The sequence below is a fragment of the Penicillium nucicola genome, assembly GCF_028828085.1.
Source record: "Penicillium nucicola strain IBT 29836 chromosome Unknown utg000005l, whole genome shotgun sequence".
Taxonomy (NCBI): Eukaryota; Fungi; Ascomycota; class Eurotiomycetes; order Eurotiales; family Aspergillaceae; genus Penicillium; species Penicillium nucicola.
This window is the reverse complement of record NW_026643129.1, coordinates 2,126,838-2,153,163: the sequence shown is the minus strand read 5'-3', so window position 1 is coordinate 2,153,163 and position 26,326 is coordinate 2,126,838. Positions and strand designations below refer to the sequence as shown.

Genomic DNA, 26,326 nt, shown 5'->3' with positions numbered 1-26,326 from the left:
ATCCGGGGTTGAGTGGGCTGATCACTGAACAATCTGGGGAAAACTTTCTCTGCGCCACCGGCCTCGCTTGAAAAAGGTGGTCGCTGCAGCCAATAGAGCCCCCGGTCGATGCTCGCTCAGGATGGACTGCTCCGAGAAACCGTTGAACCTCGTGCATATAAAATACCCATGAATGCCCGCGCGAATACTGCATGTTCCATTCATCTCACCGGTCAGAGACAGTGATACAAATCCAAACCAGCCCATTGAGAGTCCAGTGATGGCTTCTGAAAAGGCACCAATGGCCGAACATGTTGAGAAAGAAGAGTCTAATGACCATGCATCTCACTCAGAAGTCGACCACACCGACCTCCAGACCAGCAATGAAGCCCACGCAGCAATCGAAAAGGAGCACAACATGACCCCCTGGCAAGCCCTGAAGATCTACCCCAAGGCAGTCGCCTGGTCGCTCCTTCTGTCCTGTGCCATCATCATGGAGGGCTACGATGTAGTTCTTCTGGGCTCATTCCTCGGCTTCCCAGCCTTCAACGAGAAATATGGAAACCTCATGTCAGACGGGACCTACGGTCTAACCGCATCCTGGCAAGCAGGACTAAACAATGCCATGTCTTGCGGTCAAATCGTAGGTCTTTTCCTCAACGGCATTGTCTCTGAACGCTACGGCTACCGCAAAACCCTCATGGCCTGTCTCGCCTCAACCGTCGGCTTCATCTTCATCCTCTTCTTCGCACCAAACATCTCAACCCTGGTTGCCGGCGAGCTTCTAATGGGCATCCCACTTGGCGTCTACCAGACCCTCACAGTGACCTACGCCTCAGAAGTGTGTCCAGTCGCTCTGCGCGCCTATCTGACCACATACGTCAATTTATGCTGGGTCTTCGGCCAGCTCATTGCCAGCGGCGTCCTAAAAGGCCTAGCAACACGGACAGACCAATGGGCCTATCGCATTCCCTTCGCCATTCAATGGGTATGGCCCATTCCAATCTTCATCGGTGTCTATCTCGCACCGGAGAGTCCATGGTGGTTAGTCCGCAAGGACAGACGCGAAGATGCCGTCAAATCCCTCAAGCGTCTCACCAAAGCAAACAGCCCTGGATTCAGCGCCGAGGAAACCGTCTCTATGATCATCTACACCAATGCCCTCGAGAAGCGCGTCGAAACTGGTACCTCGTACCTAGACTGTTTCAAGGGTATTGACCGCCGCCGCACGGAAATCGCATGCTGCGTCTGGGCCGCTCAGAGTCTCTGCGGTGCAGGACTAATGGGCTACTCGACGGTCTTCTATCAGCGTGCTGGATTAGCAGTGTCGCAGTCCTTCACGATGTCTCTGGCACAATATGCCATCGGAGTGGTTGGAACTCTCAGCTCGTGGGTGATGATGACCTACTTCGGTCGACGAACCCTGTACGTGGGCGGATTGTTCCTGCTCACAGTGGTCCTACTGGTCATTGGCTTCGTCTCAATTGCACCATCAACACCAGCGATCTCTTGGGCGACGGGGTCCATGCTTCTCGTTTATACATTCATTTACGACTCGACTGTTGGGCCAGTTTGTTTCTCGCTTGTATCTGAGATGCCGTCGTCCAGACTGCGCACAAAGTCGATTGTCGTGGCGAGGAATGTTTATAACGTTCTCAATCTTGTCACGGGCATTATCATTCCGTATATGCTTAATGTTGATGCTTGGAATTGGAGGGGCAAGTCGGGTTTCTTCTGGGGTGCGCTCTGTATCCTTTGTCTCGTTTGGGCTTTCTTCAGGCTTCCTGAGCCGAAGGGACGGTCTTATGCCGAGTTGGATGTCCTGTTTGAGAACCGTGTTCCTACTAGGCAGTTTGCTACTGCCAAGACTGGGTTGGTTCAGGCTGATCTTAAGGAGGAGGGTGTTGCTTAAGAGTATGTTTTGTTAGCTTTGGTTGGAATATAGTCTTGGCCATGTCAATTGAGATCATCTTTTTTGTCATTGACGTACACTCCGTAGTAAGTATAATTCACTAGGTATTCTTAGCTCACATTACTAAAAGTTGACTTGATTCCGCTGTACTCAGGTATAAACATTGCTCAAAAAAACCATCTAAAATGACCAGTTTACAAGGATGGACTTTTTGGAACACTTAATTTTGCTGTATGCTGTTCGTACACGAAGAAATATTTGCAAAAAGAAAAGAAACAGAAGCATCCAGTATAATCATTAAAGGACCAGGTATACGCCACCAATGACAATCGAGCGAAAAAAGCAACAATTTTTGACTCCAGCTAAAGAGAGGGAGAAAGACTGGTATATCAGTTGTCCACCAAGAACTTCATGCGGATACCCATAGCAGCCAGCTCAACATCCAAGTAGCGGAGCACACCAGGCACAGCAACAATAGTAACATTGTCACCGCCAACGAAGCGGTGTCCATTACCGTCCTCCCAGACCTCAGCACGGGAATCGTCGAAGATAGCCTCACGGGCACAACGACGACAGCGCACAATACCAGCCAAACCACCAACAGCACCAACGGCGCCCGCAGAGTGAGAGTGACCCTGCTGGTTAGGCGCAGCCTTGGCAGCAGCAGCGACAGCACCGGGGTTGACAGCAGTGCGCGAACGAGACGAACCAGAGACAGCAACCTGGGTGGAGAGGAAAGAACCACAGGAACGACAGATCCAGGTATGCTGGGCGTCGGAGCAGTTCATGAGACGATCTTGGAGGAGGAAGGCGGCACCGTGGGCAATCAGGGAATCACGCTCCATCTCTCCGACACGGATACCACCACCCTTGGCACGACCCTTCACGGGCTGGCCGGTGAGCGCGTTGACGGGACCGGTGGTACGCACTTGGAACTTATCGTTCACCATGTGACGCAGACGCTGGTAGTAGACTAGACCCATGTAAATGTCGGCGGAGAACTCGCGGCCTGTGATTCCACTGTACAGGGGCTCGTTGCCGTAGTAGTTGTAACCTGCTTTGCGGAGCTGCTCACCGAAGTAGTCGGTTGCGGTGTTTTCTTCGGAGAATTGGAAGGGAGTGGAGTCTTGAGGAAGACCGTGCATGGCACCGGCCTTTCCGGCCATGGACTCGATCATCTGGGCGATGGTCATACCTAGATTTTGTTAGACGTGGTTTAGAGGGATTGAGTGATGGGGAAACTCACGAGAGGGGAAAGCGTGAGGGTTGATAATCAGATCGGGCTGCATGCCGCTCTCGGAGAAGGGCATGTCGACCGAAGGCCACAGCTGTGACAAAACACCCTTCTGACCGTGACGAGAGGAGAACTTGTCACCAATGACGGGCTTACGGGGAATGCGGTACTTGACACTGATGGATTGCATGGGCTCATTGCCGTTCTCGGATCCCATGATACGAATGCTGTCGACATATCCCTCCTCGGCATCCTTGTACTTCATGTAGTGAGTGATACCGTCAACGTTGACAAAGGAGTCGGAGGCAGGATCAAAGCGAACGTTGTACCAGGCAGCAATCTTGTCTCCCTCCTTGACGCGAGCACCCAAGTGAGGCAATCCATCCTCGTCGAGGATGGCGCGCACCTGTTCCTTGATCTCGTCGCCGGGAGCAAAACCAAACAGCTTGGTAACATCGCGCTTGGACTTGCTGCGCTTGGAGTCGCCCTCGGCCAAGGTGTGAACCTTGGTCTTGTAGACTGTACCGTGACCGAAGCCGCGCTCGTGGGCGGACTTGTTGATAATCATGGCGTCGTCCATGTCGTATCCGGTGTAGGAGATGATAGCAACAACTGCGTTCATACCGTTGGGGAAATTGTCCAGACCATAGGCGTTGTACAGAGGTGGCCGGACAATTGGCGTTTGACCAGTTTGAATGCGGTACAGCTTGTTGTCTGTACGGTATGCGATGGAGGTACCCGGCGTACCCATGGTCTGTTTACTCATCTGACACTGGTACATGTTACGGGGAGATTGGTTGTAGTCGGAGAAGGGGGTCATGTTGGCGACAATCGACAGAATGTTGGTCGGGGTGAACTCGATGTGGGTTGAGAGACCGGGGAGCAGATCAGACTCAACACAAGCAATCTCCATGAAGGGCTGCTCGAATGGACCCACGTAGTCCAGCTTGTCGGAAGCAAGATACTTGACTGGTCGGTACATCCTGGCGGCCTGGGAGAACATGTAGACACCGGGGTATTGTCCACCGGAAGAGTTGGGGACGTATCCAACTTCCAATTCACGGGGGATGTTGTGCTTTCCTTCGACCTTCCAGTAACGGACAGTGTCGGCGATTCTCTGGGCTTGCTTCGGGGAGCAGTAACCGATGATTCGGCCATCCAACTGAACGACCACACTCTCGTCAATTGCCACAGAAGACTCAGCCCGAATGCCAAGCTGAACCAAAAGGCGAGGGAGGTGGGAGACGTCCAAATCACCGGTAGAAATCAAACACTTGTGCGACAAATGGTTAAGAAGACCACAAGGCGATCCATCAGGAGTGTGAACAGGACAAAGGAAACCCCAACTCTCTGGCAGCAGCTTACGGACGGTAGTAGTCTTCAACTGGGCGAAGAAACTACCACGGTGAATCATGCGGAAATGACTGATGAAACGGTAGAAGTTAATCTTTTCGGCGATAACAGTGTAACCAGACGTCTGTTGTAAATCGAGACCAGTAGGACTGACCAAGTTACCGGTCGAAAGGAAGTACTCGAGCGCATTACCAATGTTCTCGTTGGATCGTTTGACGATCTTAGACAAGAAGTCACGTTCAAATGCGGAGTCTGTGAACTTGGCGCCGTTGTTACGAATAGACCAGTCTCTTGCGATAGGTCCGAATGATCGAAGCCATTCTTCGATACGTTCCTTAAGGATCATACCGTACAGGAAACCACCAAGCAGAATTTCCTGGTTGGAGACGGCATCGGGGTTGTCAGGGGCACAGTCACCTGCAACGGTGGAGTACAACTTCCGAATCATAAAGGTGATCATCTTGAACTTATCCCAGTCCTGAGACTCGGTAACGTTCTCGTTTCCAAGGTGAGGGAGAACGACCTTGCGGAGGAACTCTGTGCCAACCTCTTCATCGGGCATATCCGCAGGAACACCGAGAACAGGACGGAAAGCCTTACCCAAGTGGGTCCGGCAGTCGTACTGGCTGTGCTTCTGGTAGGCATGGTAGGTTCTCAGGAGAAGTTCGACTCGGTCTGTGACGAAAGTGTTCTTCATGCCCTTGGATTGGGCACCGCCAACGATGGATTCGAAGATTTCGCGGTCATTAGTCTCAGCAAGGGCCTTGAGAATCATCATCACGGGAATGAGATATTCGTTCTTGCGCCATGAGAAACGGAAGGTAACGTTTCCATCGGAGAGGTAGTGGAGCACATTAGTCTGCGAAGTCTGATCGGGACGAACTGAACGTATTTGAACACCGAACTTTGTGTAAGATTGACCACGCTTCACGAACGAACCACGAATAATGGACATGGGGAAGTTGCGCTTGCCGACGATCAGCATACGAATCAGCTTCTCGTTACCATTGACAATGTAGAAACCGCCCAGTTCCTCAGACTCCTCCTTGTGGCGCACAAGCTCTTCGGGAGTGGCCTTCTCAAGGTGGCACCGGTTGGTGCGCACCATGATGGGGACGTTACCGAGCTCACGAACAGATTCCATCCAGTCGCCGTTGTTGACCTGGTACTCGAGACGAGCACGGAGCTTACCACGGTATGTCGAATGGCGCTCTCGACATTCTGAGGGGTAAATTTCACGGTTGCGAGTTGCGAACTTGTTCGTGGGGGGCAGAGTGGGCTTCTCGAGGAAGATTTCGCGCACGCGGACGTTCAGGCGGTTGCGCTTGGGTGCGCGCAAGCCCTCGGCTTGGCGGACCTTCTTCTGTTCATAGGTCTCGAGCTCTCCATCGAGGAAAGTCTTGGTGCCGATATCCCGCAATCCAGCCTCCAGAATCTTGCTATCCTCGAAGAGAGCATTGAAGGAATCGACATGCGGCCGAATCGACTCGGCCAACGACGGGTAGGCAGTGGTATCCGTGGGAGGATTCTGGAACAAGTTCTCCCGTCGCAGGGTGTCGTAGTCCACCGACCACTTGGTATCTGTGGCGGTAGGAGCCATGGTGGAAATTCGCAGCTCTTGGCTGGTATGATGTAGATTGAAAAAAATTGCAAAATGTCACGAGGGTAGAGGATGGAAGTTGAGATGACAATTTTGAGGGAGCAGATCCGCAGCCTCCCAAGAGTATAATATGCTTGAACCCAAGGGTATTAAACCGACAATGGCAGCTGCCAGACGACAGAGAGACAAGTCCGTTCTGCTTGGGGAAATTTTTCGAGGTGGAACCGTTATCATCACGTGGTGATATCCTTGGTGGCCTCACATTTCAGGCCGCAACTCCTCGTGACATCAACTCAACTTGAACTTAGCACAACTTTAGTGCTCTCCTCGTGTTTCCTTATCTTCCTGCCTAATATCTGCTTATAATCAACGTAGAGTTCTGTCTCTCTCTTGAAATGCGCCCGTAATTTTAAGCTCCGTATCAATCTAAATATAATCCAAGAATAAAATGACAAAACAAGGAAATAAGCCTAAGCGCCTGAAGTGTTCACCCGCGGGCGGTTATGTCCAAACCTCATCGACTTCGACCCCACCTATTTCATAAGCCTCTCCGCTGCTGGCAGCTGAGCTTGTTTGGATCTTGACTTCTCTTTTTTTCTTTTTGTATTTCATCATGGCTGCCATTTTCCGTACTATCTATGACTGGCTTCTGAGGGTATTCTGGTAAGTGGCCCGTCCCTGTTGAACCGTCAACTGGCTAAGTATCCCAGGGCCACGGAGATGGATGTCACCATGATCGGCCTCCAGAATGCCGGAAAATCCTCACTGTTGCGTGTATTGGCGGTATGTGAACCCCCTATCCTGATCTTAAAAGATCCCATATATGTTCAATCCGAGCCGAGTTGCTGACCGGTGTGCAGGGCGGCGAGTTCACTGTCGAGTAAGTGTTGTCCATCTAACCCAACCTGTTAGCTGTATCTCATCAGAGTGTGTGTGTGCTTGACAGCTCGATCCCAACAATCGGGTTCAACACGAAAAGGGTTCAAAAGGGCCATGTGACCCTGAAATGGTGTGTCTTTCCACCATCTCCAAGAGACGACACCACTAATCTTCCTCTCAAGCTGGGATCTTGGCGGCCAGCCCCGGTTTAGACCGATGTGGGAACGGTATTGCCGAGGCGTCAACGCGATCGTGTAAGTGCCCGTATCTCCTAGTACCTCCGGGCTTCTCCGGACACACTGACCCAGACGATACAGGTACATTGTGGACGCAGCAGACCGTGCTGCACTGCCAGTAGCGACAGAAGAACTGCACGACCTAATGAAAAAGCCCACGCTGGACAGTATCCCCTTACTAGTCCTTGGGAACAAGTCCGATCTCCCAGACAAGTTATCCGTGGATGAGCTGATTGAAGCGATGGACCTGAAATCCGTCACTCATCGCGAAGTAAGCTGCTATGGAATCAGTGCTAAGGAGGAGACCAATCTCGATGCGGTTCTGCATTGGTTGATACATCGGGCCAGTCGATGAAGAGCCGGGTCGTTTGGGTGTTAGCTTTTTATATTCTGGACTTTTTCGACTCACGATATCCCTCTTGTACGGTTTGCGCTTTGGATGTCTTGCATTTCTTTGGATTGATTTCATATCCTGTAGACTCTAGCGTTTTTCTGTTGGTTTTGTCTTTTTTCTGGGGGGGCTTGCAGCGAAAGTAACGACTTGAACGATATAGTCCGACAGTTAGTGATTTGGCGATTCGCATGTTAATCATGATACACGTTGACCCGGTTTCTCATTTGACTTGGATTGAAGTCTGAGCAGAGTAGAAGGGGAAATTGACAGATAAATAAGTTGAAACACGGGCCACCCTGCATGGATGCGCTGGCAGCCAACGCATAAGCACTTATACAATTCACGTATAGGCCTCGGAGGACATCCGCCTCTACACATGCTACGCAGGATCATGTTATTCTCACATGAGAAATCAAGTGGCATTAGTCGTACACAAAAATATCTAAGATCGGTTTTGTTGGCCAGAGCAACTGTGCCCATCCCTTCGCGCCCTAGATAGCGCAAGAACGCCCGTAAACATCAAATTAAACCAGATTAACAGGACTCAGATGGTGAAACGTGAGCTTATTTGCAGCGCTTCTCCACGATGTTAGGTCCATGCTCCTCGTACTCCTTCTTCGAGATCCACATCTGGTGGAATGTTCCCAGACTGGCCAGAATACTTCCTCCGATCCAGGATCCGAAGCGACGCTCTGAGGTGTTACCAGGGGCGGTGACACGGACACGGGGGCCGGGGAACATCTGCATCAGTTCGTGGTTCAGACGGTCTGTGAAGCCATAGAGCAAGCTTGAGCCGCCAGTCACGACGACATTGGCCAACAAGTGGGGACGAATATCCACATCAACACCAGCCAAAGAGGCCTTGATCAGTTCAGGGATAGTCTGAGCGGGAGTTGGGGGAGCGAAAGAAGATTCGGGGTCGGGAATAGCAGCCTTAGCATCAAACAGCGATTCCACCACGCGGAAGCGTTCAACACCAAAGACCTGGTTGTATCCGTCGGGGAACTCGAAGGGACGGCCGGGGGAGGTACGGGCCATATCCTCGTTGGAAACGCCGGTGGGTCCAAGGGCAGAGAGTCTGGTTGGCCCGGGCCACACCTGGACGACACATTCCTTGAACTCGCCGAGTGTGCGCTCCTCCATAAGAGCACGGTATGACACATCGGGTGCCTTGTCTGCGGGGAAAGTCTTGTACTTCGCCTGGGGAGCCTGGCCAACTTCGACGGCAGCCTTTGAACTGATGAGGTAGTGCGGAGTAATTGTGATCGGTTGCGGGGAGTTGGATTTGAACAATGCGTTTATCTGCGACGAAATGTAGTCACCTCCAAGCGGGGAGTGTTGCACACCACGCTTCAGGATCATGCCATCGTGGATCGGAGTAATGGAGATGTTAGAAGCACCAATGTCAACAACAAGGGCAGAGGCCTTGCCAGAGGCGAAACTACAAATAAATCAGCAAATGAACAGCAAAGCAGATTGGCTTGGCACATACGCAGCAAGAACACCAGTGCGGGCTAGATAGAAGGCAGGGGTATCCCATTTTTCCATTGCGATTTCAATGGTCTTCTCACGCGCCTTGGCCGGGTTCCATCCAGGCTCCGTCATCAACAGTGGGCTGTCCGAGAGAGGCTTCTCTTCCGACTCCACCTCCATCTCTGTCGGGAGCTCTTCGCTAGGAATGTCGTTCAATCCATTCTGGAATGGGTTGCCCGGTTTTGTCCCGGTGAGTCGGGAAGTAAATGAGTGCTCCCACACCCTCTCTGCCATATCCCAATCCTCGACGATTCCATCCTTGTTGATTGGGTTGTGGATGGACAGACCGGGGCGCGGGGTAACGAAGATATCATCGCCGTAAATGAGTTTTTCTTGTCCGTCGGCATTGTACTTTCCGTAGTAGGTAGGAATTAGTGACTTGGGAGCATCTTCACCTGCGAAGCCTGCGCGAGTGGTTGAGTATCCTGGGTCCAGAACAATGGCAGACACCTCGTCTATAAAGGTGAAATTAGCATCTTTCGGAGCAGTGATTCGCCAATCAACAAGGTTGTAGTGGGCGCAATTGGTACTGTGTTGGGATCACGTACCTCCGCCATACTCGGCAGCTTGAGGTGGGTTGGAAGGGTTCATTGCGGTTGCGCAGGGATGTTTAGGGTTTCTGTCGCCGTCACAGTTGTATTATGCAACAATGTTGGATAATGCGTCCAAGTGTCCGTTTTTATGCGAAAGCGACGAACGATGGAAGGGGCTGGTCTGAGGCAGGGAAGAGCCGTCTTTTTGCGGTTGTTAGCTTCAACCGTCTTGGTCAATTGGCGTCAACCCGAGAGATTAGTCAGATAATATGTATCACGTGACTGTATAGCAGCCTCGCCTTCTTGAAAATACTCATTCATTATTACTATACAAGAGGCGTCGATTTAGCTTAATTTGAGTTTAAGTCTTTGATCAATTCTCCTCGTTTTGGTTGCATGTAAATCATATGGATGATACTTCATGTAAATATCTAGGACCTCATTGTATATATAGATAGGACCACACGCTCATTCGTACTCCTGTTTTCGTACGATCGTTCCATTTCATCTTTCTAGGCCTCTCAAAAACGGGAGAACATACAGGAAAAAAGAACAGCTAGCTAATACCATAAACATAAACAAAATAAAAACTTAAAATGCTAAGTAATGGCTTGTGAGAGGAATATAAACACAGATATCAACAAGAGAAGCCTAAAGTTTCTCTTACCAAACTAGCGAGTTTTCATGAAAGACCAGGAAGCATATATCTAGAGAACCCGCCTTATATGTAGTTAAACCACAATAAATTCAGTATCTGAGTGACAGGGAATCAACAATTATACAATATCATGATGGTATCAAGTAGCTAGCAACTTCAAAAATACATGCCACATAAACAAGAGACATTAAGATCATACAAAGGGCTTGTTTGCCCGACAGAAACATGACAATCATTTTTGTCCTGGCTTCGTCTGTGTTTCTCGCATAGCAGCCCTGGCACTCCGACTGCCTCCCAGCTTTGGCCCACGAGGCCCCTCAGCAACCTTGGGAGCTGGCTTTGCCGTTCGGCGACGGGTCTGAATTGCATCCATAAAGTCACGTCGGAATTGCTCAGCGATTCGATCATCAGCTGCTTGATCGTCGAATTGGGTTTCGTCTTCAGGATCATCATAGACATCCACTTAAGCGGTCAAAATTAGCCAAGATACCCTGAAGTTCAGGTGCGCATGCCACGTACATTTGCTTTCGCGTAGAATTTCCTCAACAAGACGATCTCTTTCGATGTCTGCGTCTGTCCTCTGCTTGCGATTCCGCCAAGGCTTTCCATCAGGGCCAGAGCGACTCGTTCCCAGTGCTGATGTATCTCCCGGTACCAGGACATCTTCTTCTCCAGCAAGTTTCCGAGTCGCAGCTTCTGTTCGCGCAATGTTGCGCAATCTGGCTTCATGGCCGAGATCGATTTCGTGGAGTTTGCCGAGTGATGCAGGCTCGCGTTGTTTTTGACCGAGCACTGATAGCCCACCGGCTGTTTGGTCGCGGGATTGATCGACTTCTGTGGTCTCTGCCTGAGACTCAGGCTGGTAGCGCTTGGCCATTTCGGAATCTATGTATGCCATCCTTATCTCGTTAGTCCACATCGACCGAATTTGTTATTATGTGTAGCAAGGGTTCATACATGTGTCTGTCAACATCCACAGTCTGGCCGGTATATCCTGTGAAGCGCTCATTCATAGCCTGGACCTTCTCTTGATCAGGATCTCCAGATACGGGCCCAAGGGCCTGTTGTCGATTTTGTTCATCTCTTAGTCGTGATGTGGTAGAGAACGCAATCCCACCTTTCCTGGTGACACGTGCGCGCCGGCTCGCGGCCGGCTTTGTAGTACTGTGGGCGTCTGCCGGTGATTGCCTGTCAGGACTTCGATTGGGTTGGTTTGCTGGACTGGGGGCAAGATCGGCATCGGATGCTTCTGGGATTTCATGATCGGGACGGCGGCGCATGAACTTGCGCTTTTTCGCTGGGCGAAAGAGGGATTCATGTACAACGTCCGGCCCTAGATCCATCGTGCAGGGCGGTTCAAACTCAGAGAGGCGACAAAGGAAAGATTTCTGGAGAGCAATGTGAGGTCATCGGGAAGAAGGATTGCTATTGGTTCAACCGCAGACCGCTTTACCACCTGTTGACATCAAGCGCATTTGGTGATTGACGCACAAGATGGAGAATTCTAACCTCTTTGGCAATCCATACAACCGTGTGATGTGACTGATAAAGACGAGACCTAACCTGTCACGACTCTACTTGCGAGACTTTCGGCGTTAGCAATTGGAAGATGTGATATATACCCGTCTCTACAGAAACCGGGGCATTCCAGTCTCCTGAGCCTTCTTCTTCTCCTCATTTTGTATGTTCTTCTGGAATAATTATACACCGCGATGCCTTGATAGACAACCAGGACATCAAATAAATTATTAGGCACAGTCTACACGTTTTGTGTTTGAATGACCTCTTGCAGCTGTTGTAGCTGCGCGGCTCTGAAACCTCTAGATGTTAGCAATATTGTGGGCTGGGGGCTCCGGCGTCTGTCAAGCAGTTCAGTGTGTAGCTGTCCTTGGAGGTGTCATGTTGCGAATTAAGCGCAGCGCTGTTGAGTGGGCTGATCAGGGTGTTGCTGGCCATCTTGCTGCTGCTGCTACTGAAACTGCTGTTGTTCACTTTGTCATATCAGCGATGGGGTGCTTCCTAAATCTGGGTCAGATGAGCTATCGCGCTCATCTTGAATTGCTGAGCTTGTAGCTCTTGGTGGGGCTTCGTGAGAGGAGGTGGATGATGTGACTCGGGCGCATCTTGGAAATCGGAGTGGTTCGTCTGGGGTCTGAAGGCCCACTAGCAGTCGTGCCATGTTGCCGATCACGGCGTTGGTATGTCCAGCGGGGATAGGGGCGGAGGTGGTGGTCGAGGTAGGGTCATATATCGTGTCACCGCACAAGGGCCCCGGTGATTGTTGTGGTGTTCGCCGTAATCGTGGGATTGTTCTGGATTTCTATTTCTCCGTCAATCAGAGACCTAATTTTTGGGATATCACATAACAAAACTTTTATCTTCCACTGGCCTTTTCACCATCTTTTGGGTCGCATCGTCTGTACGGCAAGTGAAGCAGCTGCGTGGCCCGTGGGTCTTCTATAGAGTATTTTCTAGATACTAGCTATCTGAACCAAGCTTGCACATAGTCGAAATATTGACGAATTAGAATTATACCATAAAGGCCCTAGATTCCTTCAAGTCCCATCCTTACATGGCTCAGATGATCAACCTTGGGTACTCGGAAATGGGGCAAAGGCGCCAAAACAGAAGAACCAGCCAAGTCAAGACACAGAGAATGTATTACGTGGTACACTTGTTTCGAGACTTTTATATTGCCTTGTTCTATACTTTGATAAAATCTCATATTATCTTCAGTAAACTAGCATAAGCACTGGAGTTCCGGCCCACGATACAAAGAGCTACACGTCTCCGATGCTTGAGACCAATGAGGTCCACGTTGAAGCATTCGCACGCCAAGATACTAACGAATGTGCAATCCAAGCTACGGATGATATCGGAAATATGTCTGGACAAGAGGCCAGAGTCGCATCGGGAAGCCGTTTTCATACAAAGTTTAAGCCTCAAGTGACATCCCAGGGAAAGTATGCCGGTACTCTTCCACGTCCGCTGCTTATCTGACCTCCATTGGGTGGTAATAAAAGACTCCTTTTATTCAATATCTGCCATCAAGAGGCTTATGAGAGCATCTGCCGGTTCGAAAGGTGCCAAATTACCACTGTGCCCAATGATAGTCCTCAATATATGGGCTAGAACCCCAAAAGAAAGCCAAGAGTAACATATTAGGTATAAGTTAAAATATGGCCATCTCTACTTAGAAAAGGCTCTTTTGGAAAGTAGAACCCGCGGTACCCGAACGAATTATGCGCTCTATCTAAGTTATGCCCACCTTTGCAATGACGCGTACACAACAGGAACTGGGGCCGAACAGTCTCGAGCTTCGGGAAATTGTGATCTTATCGACGCCGTCTCCGCATGTCAAAGAACAATTCTTCCTGATATCCACTCGACTCCGCACTTGGAAGGCATTGCACGTCATGTTGACTTAGGCTCAGGGTCTCCCGAAGGGGGATGTCGGAATCTCAATTCCAGATGTATCAGATTGATCCCATCATTGGCTTGGAATCCCTTTCAATGGCCTGACGAGTGGGGATACGAAGACAAACGAATGGTACTCGAAAATTACCCGGGGAACTCGGCGGATTGGGGCAATCACAATGTTCAAGGCCAGCCCCGTGGGGGTCAGGATCAACATTTGCGGAGATCGGACATTTGGAGACTCGGGATGAAGCGAACATTGGCAATGTCTTGGTATCACGTAAGGAGCTATACTATAGTGGTTCTCAGAAAGCGAAGTGGTGTAGCTCGGGATATTTCCCAGCCTTCACGTTCAAGTCCTGGAGAGGTGAAGGGTGACAATGGAGGCGATACGGCAAAGGCGGTGACATGAACCGGGCCGATAGAATCGGGGTCCGATACATCACTTCACCTGTTAACCATGTTGAGCCGAGATGCGATAGTTTTCGACAAGCCATCAGGAGAGAAGATTGTTTCTATCTCGACCTCAACCCGGGGCCCCGTACCCCATCCTGGAATCTCCAAACGTCAAGTCTCCACTTCAGGATGAGGTGGGTTTGAGAATGCGGTTTCGTTTGCACGATTCAATTACCCAACCTCATGCCATTCGCCATTACCAATCACTATCGTTTTACGGAAAGTGACCGAGTCAAGTGGAGATTTCGTAGGGTTTGAAGCCAAGATGCCAAGACTGTCCACGTTGTCTGGGGCGCAGGCACACCGAAATCAAGCCAGAGACAAGCCTTGAGAGCCTCCGATATTTGGCCCGAGTTAGGAAATGACTGACCGAAACCCCACGCTTGACAACAAGCCAAGACACCTTTCCCTCGGCATATTCAACATGGTCAACCCAGAATGTTGTCCATAGATCCCGGTCCCTCTCAAGATGTGAAGGGACCTGTGCGGGATACCTCCGATTCTCGCAAATCAATCTCTCAGAGATCAGCCCGCCACACCCCTGATCTTCGGTCCCAACCCGTGGATCAGGCGGTCTGTTGGCTCGGGAGTGGCAAACCGGTCCAGCTCTCACCGGGGGTCAAAAACCTTACCGTGGAGTCGGCGCTCTGACCGAGTCACAGTCCCGTTTGCGAAACCTGACCAGCTGCAATGGCCAGATTGATCCACTGTGGCATTTGTCTGTCCACAGAATGATATTTAAAAAAAAAAAAAAGACTGATTACATGATGCGGGGTCTCCACGACACCAGCAAAGGGACCAAGGGTATAAACTTGTAGGCGAGACCTGCCTACTCTGACTTTTTTTCTTGTCAGAGTGACAATCCTATACTCCTATATCCATCCCGGCCATGTTGTTTCGAGGTAAAGCCCTGCGCGTAGCGCAGGCGTTGCTTATCGTTGCACCTGCCTTCATTGTTTTCGGTTACAACCAGTCTGGCTTGGGCCCTCTCGCTACCCTCCAGAGCTGGGTGAATGTGTTCCCCGAAATTGACACCATTGACACCGAGGGTGCCGTGCGTGCCACAAACTCTACCAAGAAGGGTGCTGTTATTGCATCCTTCCAACTAGGTGCTCTGATCGGAGCTCTGTCCTGTACATGGTTTGGCGAGCGACTGGGTCGCCGTTGGACTATCTTCGTGGGTGCTATCCTTACTATCATCGGCCAAGTGCTGCAGACTGCAGCCTTTGGTCTTCCTCAATTTGTCGTCGGCCGTGTTATTCTCGGTTTCGGTGTTGGTCAATTCAGTGTTGCCGTCCCTGTGTGGCAGTCTGAGTGCACATCGGCTAAACACCGTGGACAGCACGTTGTTGTGGATGGTATTTGTATCTGTTTAGGTTATGCCCTATGCAATTGGATCGACTTTGGTCTCAGCAAGATCGATGGTTCATTGCAATGGCGTGTCCCGTTAGCCATATCTTTCTTCTTCTCTCTCGTTGTTCTCGTCTCGGTCTTCCTCCTCCCCGAGTCTCCTCGTTGGCTCGTGCGTGTCGGTCGCATTGAAGAAGCCACCCAAAGTCTGGCTGCCTACAAGGGGCTGTCCGACGAGGATGAGGCCGTTCGTATTGAGATCTCCGGAATTGAAACCTCTCTTGAGGTCTCTGTCGACAGCGCTTCGCTTATGGATATCTTCAACCGCAGCAAGCCCGACGAAGAGCGTCTCCTATACCGCTTCTGCCTCTGTGTTGCACTGCAATTTTTCCAGCAGATGTGTGGTGGTAACTTGATCTCAACATACGTGTCAACTATCTTCGAAGAGAATCTTCACATGGACAGTGACTTGGCCCGCATTCTGTCCTCATGCGCAATGACCTGGAAATTCCTGTGCAGTTTCATTGCCTTCTTCGCCATTGACCGTCTTGGTCGCCGAAAGATCTTCATGATCTCCGGTGCCGGTATGTCTGTTTGCATGATGGTCCTTGCTATCACCAACAGCTTCGGCCAGAACCACACTGCCTCAATTGTCTCGGCGGTATTCATCTTCTTGTTTAACTCCTTCTACCCCGTTGGCTTCCTCGGTGGTAACTTCCTTTACTGTACCGAAGTTGCTCCTATGCGTCTTCGTGTCGCCATGTCCGCTATCTCTACTGCGAACCATTGGCTGTGGAACTTTGTGGTTGTCATGATCACCCCCGTCGCTCTCGACACTATCGGTTACCAATACTATATTGTGTATACCGTTATCTCAGCCATGATCCCCATTTCGGTCTATCTGTTCTACCCAGAGACCATGAACCGCAATCTGGAGGCTCTGAACCATGTCTTCCGTGATGCACCCACCACATGGGACATTGTGTCTATGGCTCGTCACTTGCCCCAGGGTGAGGCTGCCGAGGTGGATGTTTGGATGAAGACGGAGGAGAAGGGAGCTGTGGAACAAAAGGAACTTGCTTGAAATATAGATTAAATTATTGATTTTGGCGACTGTACATATGCTTTACGATGATGAAACTCTACTATCAAGAGTACAATGAATGAGTGATTTCTTTTCAACACATTGGTCAGATAACAGATTCCAGCAAAGCATCGTAGCCTGCCTGGACTTTCTCTTTATCTTAAGCTTTTTCTACTTAAATCAAGGTCCAAATCATTTGTGTGGAAAATCTCTGTTTATCCCGTTGAGATGCCAAAGCTGCCCCCACCAGTGGATCATAATCTTACAAAAACATCTTCCCCCAGAAGCAAACTCCAATCATTAGCAAGGTGATTATCTTGATGAAACATAAGAACCGAGATAATATAGCCAATCTCTAGCGCCTTTTAAAAACCAAGGGGCATTCATCCTAGAAATCAAAGTTAGTACCGGTGAGCTCAACAAAACCGAACAAGCCAACACCGAGAAAACCCCGAGGAACTAGGGGAAAAAAAGAAAAAGGAAAAACCAACCATGGGAAACAAAGTAGCAAAAACCCGAATTTCCTCCGATTTGTCGGTAGCATAATGCTCCCAATCAAGCTCTAGTGCTGCTTTCCCAATCATGGCAGCCATAGAAAGCGGCACATACTTCCTCGCCAGACAATCATGAGGCCCCGCGCCGAACACAAGCCAATTCTTAGTCTTGGACTCGGCATCCCCGGATATCCAACGCTCCGGGTCGAACGTGTCGGGGTTGGGGTAGACGTTCGGGTCATGCAAAGCAGGGTAGCAAGAAGGAATGATCATTGATCCCTTGGGGACTGTGTAGGAAGGTGTTACGGGGAAATTTTTAGTTGCCAGATAGGGGACAAATATGACGGGTGGTCTGTGGCGGAGGAGTTCTTTGATTACTGCGTTTGTGTAGACCAGAGACTCCAACATGGGCAGGTCAAATGGTCTGGTTTTGTCGCCGCCTCTTGCTGCGAGATTCTCTTCGCGAAGTCGGGTCAGGACGTCCGGGCGTTGGGCGAGGATTTGGAAGAGCCATGTTGTTGCGCTACTTGAGGCGTCTTGTGAGGCGAAGAGGAAGGTGAAAAGTGTTTCACCGATTTCCTCGTTGGTAAACTCGCGGATCATGTTCGTTGGCTTTTCGGCGTCTGTTTCGCCTGCGGCCACTTTCTCTTGGTATTCTTGAGATTTGATCATGTGCAGCACCCAGTGGTCTACAATGCATGTGGGGGTTGCTCCTGTTGCCATGTTTTTCTTGCACGCTGCTGCGCATTTTGCGAATTCGACATGGACTGCATCGGCGATTCGCTTGCCGAGCCAGGGCTTGGTGAAGGGAATGTATAGAGATAGGGGAACATTGACTAGTTCCAGGGCAGCTGTCGCCAGGTAGAAGTCGTCTGCGATCTTCTTAACCGCTGCTTGAGAGATGTAGTCACCGAAAAATGTCCGTAAGGAGAGAGCACAGTTGATTTCACGGAACATGGACATAAAGGGAAGTGGCTGTCCTTTGTTTGCCTCGCTCGCTGCGATGAACTTTTCGAAGTAGTCGGACAGTACTTTCTCTTGGACTGGGAGGTAGGTGGAGATGGCCCGGTTTGTAAACAGAGGAGTCAATCCTCGTCTGTACTCTGCGTGCGCTTTCCCTTGGAGAAAGACCCAGGCCTTATGGCCGAGGATATCCTTCGCAATCGGTACAATACATGGCTCGGCATAGGAAGGCGATTTGAAGACCTTGTGGGCGATGTCTCGGTCGGAGGCAAGTACAACAAATCTGTAATTCATCATGTCAGTATATACATAATCATGTGCATCTTCGGTGTATGCTTGTAAAAAAGAATTGAATATGCATACTTGTGGAAGACTGATACGCAGCTTAGAGGACCACTGGCCCACTGTTCAAGATATGCATCGAATTTGGGATGAAGCGCTTGGATGAAGGGACCCATGAGTGGAATCTTGAAAGCCGGTCCGGCAATGGAGCCTTTTCGCTTGATATACATCACTACAGCGATATCAGCTAGGTTGGTATATTAGGTGAAATGGGCATCCCCGGTTACCTTGGTCGTAGACTACCATGGCAAGGAGAAATGTCACGACATATTGCCAGGTAGACCACCCTGAAAAAGCACTCAACCAGCTTTCAGCATGATGAGACGGGTTAAGCAGTAATGTATTTGATTCAATCTGAGTTATCGAAGCGTTCGAGATATCAGCCGCCATCTTGGAGATCTCGGTCTTTCTGCAAGATACTGGGGTAGAGAAAGAAATTGGGAACACAAACTGGGAGTAATTGAATTAAATAAGATGGAGCCTATGCACCCTTCAGGGGGTGCCAGAGTGAAGTTTCCAACAACTACAAGGGAGCTGAAGTGCTTTGTATGGCCCCATTGCAATCGGACCATCTAGGGCATAGCCTAATTAGGACTAGACTCCGATGTCAGTCGGGATCTAGTCCTATTTGGGCTAGCGCAAGTTTGGCAAGTATATGCCGAGGTGTGTCGCTCTGCAAATATTGAGAGATCTTGAGAGATCTTGAGACGTTGAGAGTTGAAATATGAAATGAGAAGTCGCCAAGAGCCGGAAGGAAGTCTCTTTTGTCTACATGCCAGCCGTTCACTTCGAACACTCTGTTGCTTCGATCCGACCTTTGAAACACCAGACAGGTAAAGGCGGTGTGTCATAGGGCAATCTATTCCGCTGACTCTCCTTGTTTTGATGGCTCAATCCCCCCAGTCTCGTTGCTTCGATATGCCACAGTCTCTTCGCCGAAGTTGTGCGGCGTGTGCTAAAGCGAAACACAGTTGCGACCTCCGTGCCCCGCGCTGCTCTCGCTGTATCAAACGTCAAGTCCAGTGTGTGTATGCAAATACACCGTGGACCGTTACGGCACCCTCCGGTCCGGACGAGAAATCAGACAGTGCTTTCGGTACAGCCAGCAGGTTAAGCTGCAGGTTTGGGTCCGTCGATCCATTTGATTCATATCCACAGACCAGACTTCCCCGGACACAAGTTCAACGCCTGATCCATAGCTGTACGTCTGCCTTGAAACCACGCCGAACAAAACTAAGATGTACAGTCCTTCATAAAATTGCATTTCAATACTACCCTCTTGATTTGAACGCAACCTCAAATCCGTTCCTCATCTCTTGGTGGCCATTAGCTCTAGGTGACCCGGCATTATTCCATGTTTCGCTGCAGACGGCATGTCTCGACGAGGAACTCCTTGCCCAAAAGGGCTTCCAGTCTTCCGAAGTACTCATGGCAGACTCAGTGACCCTGCTGCGATCTAAAATTGAGGACATATCCCTTGCCGTTCAAGACGGGACCATGAACTCTGTTATCACTTTGGCAACGATCGAAGTAAGATGCCGAAGGCCCTGCTAGACTTTTTGAACAGACCACTGATCACCCGTAACTTCAGTTTGGGAAAGGAAACACTGAAATAAGCGAAATGCACGTGAATGGAGTGAGGAGATTGGTGAATATGAGAGGTGGTATTAACTCGGTGAGACAAACCAGTCCACTGACAGCGCGAATGATTTGTTGGTAAGGTGGCATCTTAACACAAGCTGAGTATGCTACTGACCTAGCTTTAGGGTATCCATGTTGATAATGGGTCATCCGCAATTCGAGACCCAGGATGACACCGGCATCGGAGATGGTATACCCCCCATCCCCGAATGGCAATTAAGCTCGACCGCTCTATCCGAGAATCTATATGATGTTAGCAACCTTGAGCTTGAGGATGAAGTGACAAATGTCTTTATCCGTCTTCGAAATGTCTTTCAGTTTGCTCAAAAGATATCCATTCCAAGCACCAGGCTTCACGACCTCACCTGTTTCGTCGTACACCGACTGTTGCTGTCAGCACCGGGAGCGGAAAGCATCATGCTATCACCCATGACGGAATGCATTCGCTACGCCATGATACTTTATATGTTTCTCATCCAAGGACCGACATATTACTCGCATGCAGTATTCATGAACATGACTGTCACTCGACTGATTCGGCATCTCAATCAGCTCGAATCGACACGTAGGGTATATGACTCGCTCGACATCTGGATGTTTTCGATCGGAATGGTTGCATCAACGGGCACACCAAACTATTCATGGTTCAAAGAGCGAGCGCGGAGGTCGAGCCTTTCTCTACAGCTGGATAGTTGTGATGCAATTCTCTTCCACGTAAGGAGAGTCCTTTGGCTGGAGATGCTGCAAGGCGAGAATGTGTTTCAACCTCACTGGGGCACGATCTTTGGTGGTAAAAGTCCGCTCGAGTTGCCCGCCTATGCAATTTGTGCCTCGTCCAGCCGCGCTTTACCGGGCTGAGCTGACCAAATAGCGCACTATAAACTCGCGATCGACTGATCTACCCAATGAGGCAAAGGCAAGACCGATGCTCGACAAGGCTATCTCTTAGCTCATTTCTTTTGAGAAAAATACACCGATCAAATGGCCTGTGCCCTCGACAGGGGATCAAATCAAGGCAGAACCCCGACTTCATGTAATTTCAGATGTCCAACCAGATGATCCCATCGGGAACCAGGATATAGCACATCAACCAATATTGAGGTATGGGGTCCAGGTCCACAAGGTTTCCGGACCCGGTCTCCGAATCTCATGCGAAAAGGGTCTTGCCAATTTCCAATCGGGCATCGTGAACCCCTGCAAGCCAGTGATACTTGGGCCTTTAGCGCCCATCCGTGCCACGAGGACACTGAAACCTGACTGCCAGGAAGCCATGTGGAAGGGTCTCCGAACAGACGCGATAGCCCTTCCAGTGGACTTCCAGAAAATCGAGAATGGTCTTAAATGCAGGGCGCCACATGCAGAGAGTTCAGCCTTAATGGCCCCCTATCAAATGAACCGCAAGAAACGCAAAAAAATGCCTCTCGCATCATGTGAGACCACGAATGACCTGAACTCTTGCCACACCAATTCTTTCCACAGCGCCACCTTTATAGAACCTAATTGATTCATCCGAGGCTCTCGAAGCTGGACAACAAAGGGACCGAAAAGGAGGCCAAGTTAGGGCCCACACCATACACGAAACAGTACATTCGGCTCCAGAATTTTGCATAAAATTGTACAAGACTTCTTCAGGTACGAAAGAGTTTATGAGCACCGTTTGAGAACATGCTGCACACCCTATGGAAATGTGACATTCAATCCCAACCAGGGCGTTCGATTCACGTGGGTGCCAGTTGCCATACAACACAGCGATAATATAATAAAGACGACGCATACCACCGAACTGAGGCCAATTAACTTAATCGAGTACGCGAAGACCAAAATAGGACATACATACTCGCTTGTATTGACCTGAAAACGACGGTCGCGCGATCCCCCTAGCGCGGGGAGGGTTACAGTGGCAGGATGGCGAATCCTGGCGTCTTCGTTTATCTGAATGCAGACCAAGGGAACTCGCTACTTGGCTTTTTCTTCGGACGAATCAAAATCGTCAAAATTTGAGCACTAAATTAAGTGTGGCGCTGGCCCGACGGAGCTGTGTTTATACTCCGTCCCGCATGCACGGGAAGCAAGAAGAGCATGAATCGGACAGTTTGTGTTGAAAGGAGAATATTGGATTGATCAAGCAGGTTCATTGACATTACTTGTGTTGAGTAGCGCTACTAGCTTTACCCGATGCTCTCCCTTCTCTTCTCTGGGGACGAAATTAAAGGTTTACCCGAGTTCTAACTGCCGCGTCGCCCGCCAACGCCACACCAGCATCTAGCGCGGAAGTCCGCCAACCTAATCAACCCTGGCAAAGATATGGCTAAATAACAGCGTTATCGCATCAATCAGAAAGAGGATCTTGGTTTGCACTGACATGAATGGAATGCGAGATTGCCCGTAGGGCTTTGGAAAGTGGCCTGGGCGTCGGCGTGCGTCCTGCAATGGGGGCAATGGAGAAGTGATCCATGTTAGTTTTGGCCTCCCGAGACATATCTGATATACTAACCTTCCCCATTGGGTTAGGACGATGGCCTCATTTGGGTACTTTGTGGTATCAGGTCGGTTCATATAAGAAGCGCGAGGGGGCATCTGTCTGAAATACATTCTCGAATTCTCTGGATATACGGCAATTGACCATGTCGCCAATCATTGCCGAGTCGACGGGCATAAGCCTGTCAGATTCCCAGGACTCTGTCCAGGAGAAGAAGGCTACTGTCACTGTCGCTACTGGGGATGTATCAAAAGACAGTGAAAACGACCTCAGCGGCCAAGAGGAGAGCGATAACGAGAATGCCATTATCATCACTGGTGCGGATGCCGCTCAGCATTTGCTACCACTGCGAGACGACTTCGACAGTGTTTTGACTTTTCGAAGTATCTTCCTGGCCTCGGGTCTGGCTTGCTTCCAGGCGGTCATGTATCAGATCTATCAAGTAAATGAACCTAATATTCCGTTATACACCCCCAGATTTCTAACAAATGGCTGGACAGTTCAAACCGACTGCGATTACCATTCAAGGAACCTTCATCGTCCTGATCGCTTACTTCTTGGGCAATGGCTGGGCGAAATTCCTTCCCCGCGGTGATAGATACGAGGCTCGCTGGAGGGAAAAAAATGGCCAGGGAGAGTTGCCATGGTGGATTAAAGCGCTCAAGGTTCTTAACAATGGTGAATGGAGCCTAAAGGAGCATTCGATCTGTGCAATCACTGCAACTTCGGCCTCAAACGCTTCGGCATCTACAACGGTCTTTGCAGCGCAGGACCTTTTCTATAACCTTCCCCTTAGTGCGGCGACTGTCATTTTGAGCACGATCTCTATTGGTCTGTTTGGATATGGCCTATGTGGAATCATGCGTCCCATCGCTGTCTGGCACACTGAAGCTGTTTACTGGAGTACGTTGCCCACCGTCAAGACTCTCCAAGGTCTTCATTGGCAACAAGTGAAGAACTCAAAGCCACTCCGATACTTCTGGTATGCTTTCACTGGAATGGCTGTCTATGAGACTATCCCCGCCTACATTTTCCCGTGGCTGAACTCTGTCTCAATCCCTGTGAGTGGCAGCCGAATTACAATCAGTACTCCATTTGCATTGATCTAATATGTCTTCAGTGTCTGGCCGCACAAAAGGCGACCGGCAACACGGGCTCTGTACTCAACAACCTATTCGGTGGTGCTACCAACAACCAGGGTCTCGGTCTTTTCTCTCTGTCTTTCGATTGGCAATATGTAAGTCAAATTGTTGCACCGGTCTGTATTGACCGAAGCAAAAAGCTAATCTCCACAGACCACATCGTTTCAAACATCTCTTCCGTTTAAGTTGCAGCTTCACCAGGCTTTGGGAATTGGCAGCTGTTTCATCATCATGATCGGAATCTATTATGGAAACGGTTGGAATGCGCAGTCGCTGCCTTTCATGTCAACGAAGATGCATTTGGCCAACGGTACCACCTACCCAACAGCCGAAGTCTTCCCCAACGGTGTTCTCGATGAAGCCAAGTTGTTTGAATTCGGGTTGCCAAAGCTTACAGGAACATTTGCATTTTCTATGTTCATGGCAAACGCTGCAGTATGTTGAACTCTCACATCTCTTACTTACAAGCTAACCATACTCTAGATTGGCGCTCTTATTGTTCATTGTATTCTCTTCTGGGGCAAAGACATTAAGCGGGCATACCAGAGTGCCAAAGAAGGGAGATATGATGATCGCCATCATACTCACATGCAAAAACACTATAAGGAAGTACCATGGTGGTGGTATGTCATTGTCCTCGTGGGCAGCTTTATCCTCGGTATCATTGTGGTCAGCAAAGAGCACGTTACTCTGCCTGTGTGGGCATATGTGGTTTCTTTGCTTGTTGGAATCATCATTGCGCCTTTTGTGAGTCTCCAGAAAACCTTTATAAGCGACGACTTCTGACAAAAATGCTCTCTAGAGTACCATCCTCTATTCCCGATATGGCAACGGAATTGCCACCAACAACTTGTCCAAGATGTTGGCAGGACTCATGATACCTGGTCGTCCGGTTGGAAATATGTACTTTGCTGCGTGGTCGCACAATGTCATCACCAATGCAGTCAACCTGTCAAATGATCTGAAGATGGGTGAATACCGTAAGTGGCTTTTGCTGTTGTCTTTGATTCCGAAGTCGACCTGACGTTGATACCTACTTAGTCAAAATCCCTCCCCGTATCATGTTCATCACGCAAATGTACGGAACAATTCTTGGTGGCTTCATCAACTATGCCATTATGATCTCTATCGTGTCAAGTAACCGGGAACTTCTGACCGACGGCAACGGAAATTCCTCCTGGAGTGGTGCGACTATGCAAGCCTTCAACAGTAATGCAACGTCGTGGGCTCTTGCATCATATCTATACAAGACTGGCCGTGAATACTCCATGGTACCTCTCGGTATTGTCATTGGCGGAGCAGCTGTAGTGGTTCATCGCCTATTCTATCAGGTATGTCCCTTCGACCAATCTGCCCATTGTATACTCCCAGCTGACTCATGTTCCGTGTCTAGTTTGTACCAAAAATCGGCAAGTTCGATGTCTCCGAGGTCAACATGGCACAATATATCCAATACGCTGGATACATCCCCTACAACCAAAGTCAGACTTGCGTTATCTTCACTTGGATTCTCAGCGGCATGTACGTTCAGTACTACCTCCGGAATTACAAGCCCCGCATCTTCAAGGACTATTCATATCTCATTACTGGTGCCTTTGATGGTGCCAGTCTGATGGTCCTCTTCGTTCTCTCCTTTGCTGTATTTGGAGCTGGTGGAATATCACGTCCATTCCCAAGCTGGTGGGGGAACAATGCCGACGGAAATTACGATTGGTGTCCAGTGGTGGAGTAGTGGAGAGGCAGTGGATAGGGCAGTGGGACGATCTCAATAGGGTGGTTGAGATATTGACACATGAAGGTTCTAATAGGGTTGAACTTTGGCTTACTTGCCTGGCTTTACAATAATGAATAGACCTTGGTCTCATCCTTTGCTCTTTACGTTCTTGATGACTGAGTCTTCACAATTCATGTGCAATCAATATATTCTTCAAATAATCATCCGTACTCGAGGGCTTCCACCAAGACTTATGAAGTTGACCATCTTCGGGATTGATTCGAGTATTATACCAGTCATACAATTCACCAAGGTTGACTCTAACAGTGGCAGAAGAACTCCGTATTCAATACAAGAAAACAACAGCTCAGATACTCAAATGCCGAGTGACCCAATCTTCCACCTCAAAGACAGAATAAACGATTTTGGCATTACCTCACCCCATGTATCGTGCGACAAGTATCCTCAACAGTTACGATGACTAGGTAAGGTTGAGAGTGTGCCCCTGTCGCCTGATCAAATACAAGCAGAGGACCCTTAATCTGCGCCCAAATCGCCTCATTTGCGATCAGATCGACTATTATTTTTTTTCTGTCCGTCTCAGGTACAAGATCGAGATGACATGATCCTAACACGTGGTTCATAGTAGCCCTGACCATGCAGACAAAGAACTTTCTACCGACAATGATCGCATAAAATCACCATGACTTTGTGGAGTTCTAGTGACCGTAAGCCAATAAAGAGCTCCAGTCATCCTCGCTCAAACTATGAACCGCCTCTGCCAAGCTTCACTTTTCCCAACTAGTCACCTTCCCCCGCCTGAGTAGCTGAATCGAATAAGATCCTTGGTCACTGGTCTTTTCGAATGGGAAAAAAAAGCACTTTTTGTCGTGAAGGGTCGTTGACTAGCATACATGATCTTCTCCACCAGAA

The 26,326-nt window shown here is 49.6% G+C and overlaps 10 protein-coding genes across 10 annotated transcripts; 6 read left to right on the top strand and 4 right to left on the bottom strand.

Annotated features, from left to right (window-relative positions):
* Positions 1–259: 259 nt before the first annotated feature.
* Positions 260–1,891, top strand: N7511_005874 (MFS maltose permease MalP; the record flags this gene model as incomplete). Its single annotated transcript, XM_057128251.1, has 1 exon — positions 260–1,891. The coding sequence occupies one exon, from the start codon at positions 260–262 to the stop codon at positions 1,889–1,891; it is 1,632 nt and encodes a 543-aa protein (XP_056984768.1).
* Positions 1,892–2,280: 389 nt separating this feature from the next.
* N7511_005873 (DNA-directed RNA polymerase I core subunit RPA135) lies at positions 2,281–6,078 on the bottom strand (the record flags this gene model as incomplete). The annotated part of the gene is made up of 2 exons (XM_057128250.1): positions 2,281–3,086; positions 3,138–6,078. The coding sequence occupies 2 exons, from the start codon at positions 6,076–6,078 to the stop codon at positions 2,281–2,283; spliced, it is 3,747 nt and encodes a 1,248-aa protein (XP_056984767.1).
* Positions 6,079–6,691: 613 nt separating this feature from the next.
* On the top strand, positions 6,692–7,548 carry N7511_005872 (ADP-ribosylation factor-like protein; the record flags this gene model as incomplete). The annotated part of the gene is made up of 6 exons (XM_057128249.1): positions 6,692–6,741; positions 6,789–6,861; positions 6,939–6,958; positions 7,025–7,087; positions 7,140–7,211; positions 7,275–7,548. The coding sequence occupies 6 exons, from the start codon at positions 6,692–6,694 to the stop codon at positions 7,546–7,548; spliced, it is 552 nt and encodes a 183-aa protein (XP_056984766.1).
* Positions 7,549–8,151: 603 nt separating this feature from the next.
* N7511_005871 (actin family protein) lies at positions 8,152–9,711 on the bottom strand (the record flags this gene model as incomplete). Its single annotated transcript, XM_057128248.1, has 3 exons — positions 8,152–9,028; positions 9,080–9,575; positions 9,669–9,711. The coding sequence occupies 3 exons, from the start codon at positions 9,709–9,711 to the stop codon at positions 8,152–8,154; spliced, it is 1,416 nt and encodes a 471-aa protein (XP_056984765.1).
* Positions 9,712–10,543: 832 nt separating this feature from the next.
* On the bottom strand, positions 10,544–11,654 carry N7511_005870 (telomere length and silencing 1 family protein; the record flags this gene model as incomplete). The annotated part of the gene is made up of 3 exons (XM_057128247.1): positions 10,544–10,773; positions 10,831–11,210; positions 11,269–11,654. 3 exons carry the CDS (start codon positions 11,652–11,654, stop codon positions 10,544–10,546), a joined length of 996 nt encoding a protein of 331 aa, XP_056984764.1.
* Positions 11,655–12,135: 481 nt separating this feature from the next.
* N7511_005869 (uncharacterized protein) lies at positions 12,136–12,384 on the top strand (the record flags this gene model as incomplete). The annotated part of the gene is made up of 1 exon (XM_057128246.1): positions 12,136–12,384. The coding sequence occupies one exon, from the start codon at positions 12,136–12,138 to the stop codon at positions 12,382–12,384; it is 249 nt and encodes an 82-aa protein (XP_056984763.1).
* A 2,689-nt stretch (positions 12,385–15,073) lies between these two features.
* On the top strand, positions 15,074–16,618 carry N7511_005868 (sugar porter family MFS transporter; the record flags this gene model as incomplete). Its single annotated transcript, XM_057128245.1, has 1 exon — positions 15,074–16,618. The coding sequence occupies one exon, from the start codon at positions 15,074–15,076 to the stop codon at positions 16,616–16,618; it is 1,545 nt and encodes a 514-aa protein (XP_056984762.1).
* A 355-nt stretch (positions 16,619–16,973) lies between these two features.
* On the bottom strand, positions 16,974–18,807 carry N7511_005867 (uncharacterized protein; the record flags this gene model as incomplete). The annotated part of the gene is made up of 4 exons (XM_057128244.1): positions 16,974–17,006; positions 17,110–18,358; positions 18,439–18,589; positions 18,645–18,807. The coding sequence occupies 4 exons, from the start codon at positions 18,805–18,807 to the stop codon at positions 16,974–16,976; spliced, it is 1,596 nt and encodes a 531-aa protein (XP_056984761.1).
* A 382-nt stretch (positions 18,808–19,189) lies between these two features.
* N7511_005866 (uncharacterized protein) lies at positions 19,190–20,916 on the top strand (the record flags this gene model as incomplete). The annotated part of the gene is made up of 5 exons (XM_057128243.1): positions 19,190–19,259; positions 19,389–19,445; positions 19,664–19,947; positions 20,009–20,133; positions 20,184–20,916. The coding sequence occupies 5 exons, from the start codon at positions 19,190–19,192 to the stop codon at positions 20,914–20,916; spliced, it is 1,269 nt and encodes a 422-aa protein (XP_056984760.1).
* Positions 20,917–22,682: 1,766 nt separating this feature from the next.
* Positions 22,683–25,411, top strand: N7511_005865 (OPT family oligopeptide transporter; the record flags this gene model as incomplete). The annotated part of the gene is made up of 8 exons (XM_057128242.1): positions 22,683–22,979; positions 23,038–23,598; positions 23,658–23,774; positions 23,833–24,114; positions 24,163–24,426; positions 24,482–24,659; positions 24,721–25,010; positions 25,073–25,411. The coding sequence occupies 8 exons, from the start codon at positions 22,683–22,685 to the stop codon at positions 25,409–25,411; spliced, it is 2,328 nt and encodes a 775-aa protein (XP_056984759.1).
* Positions 25,412–26,326: the final 915 nt, after the last annotated feature.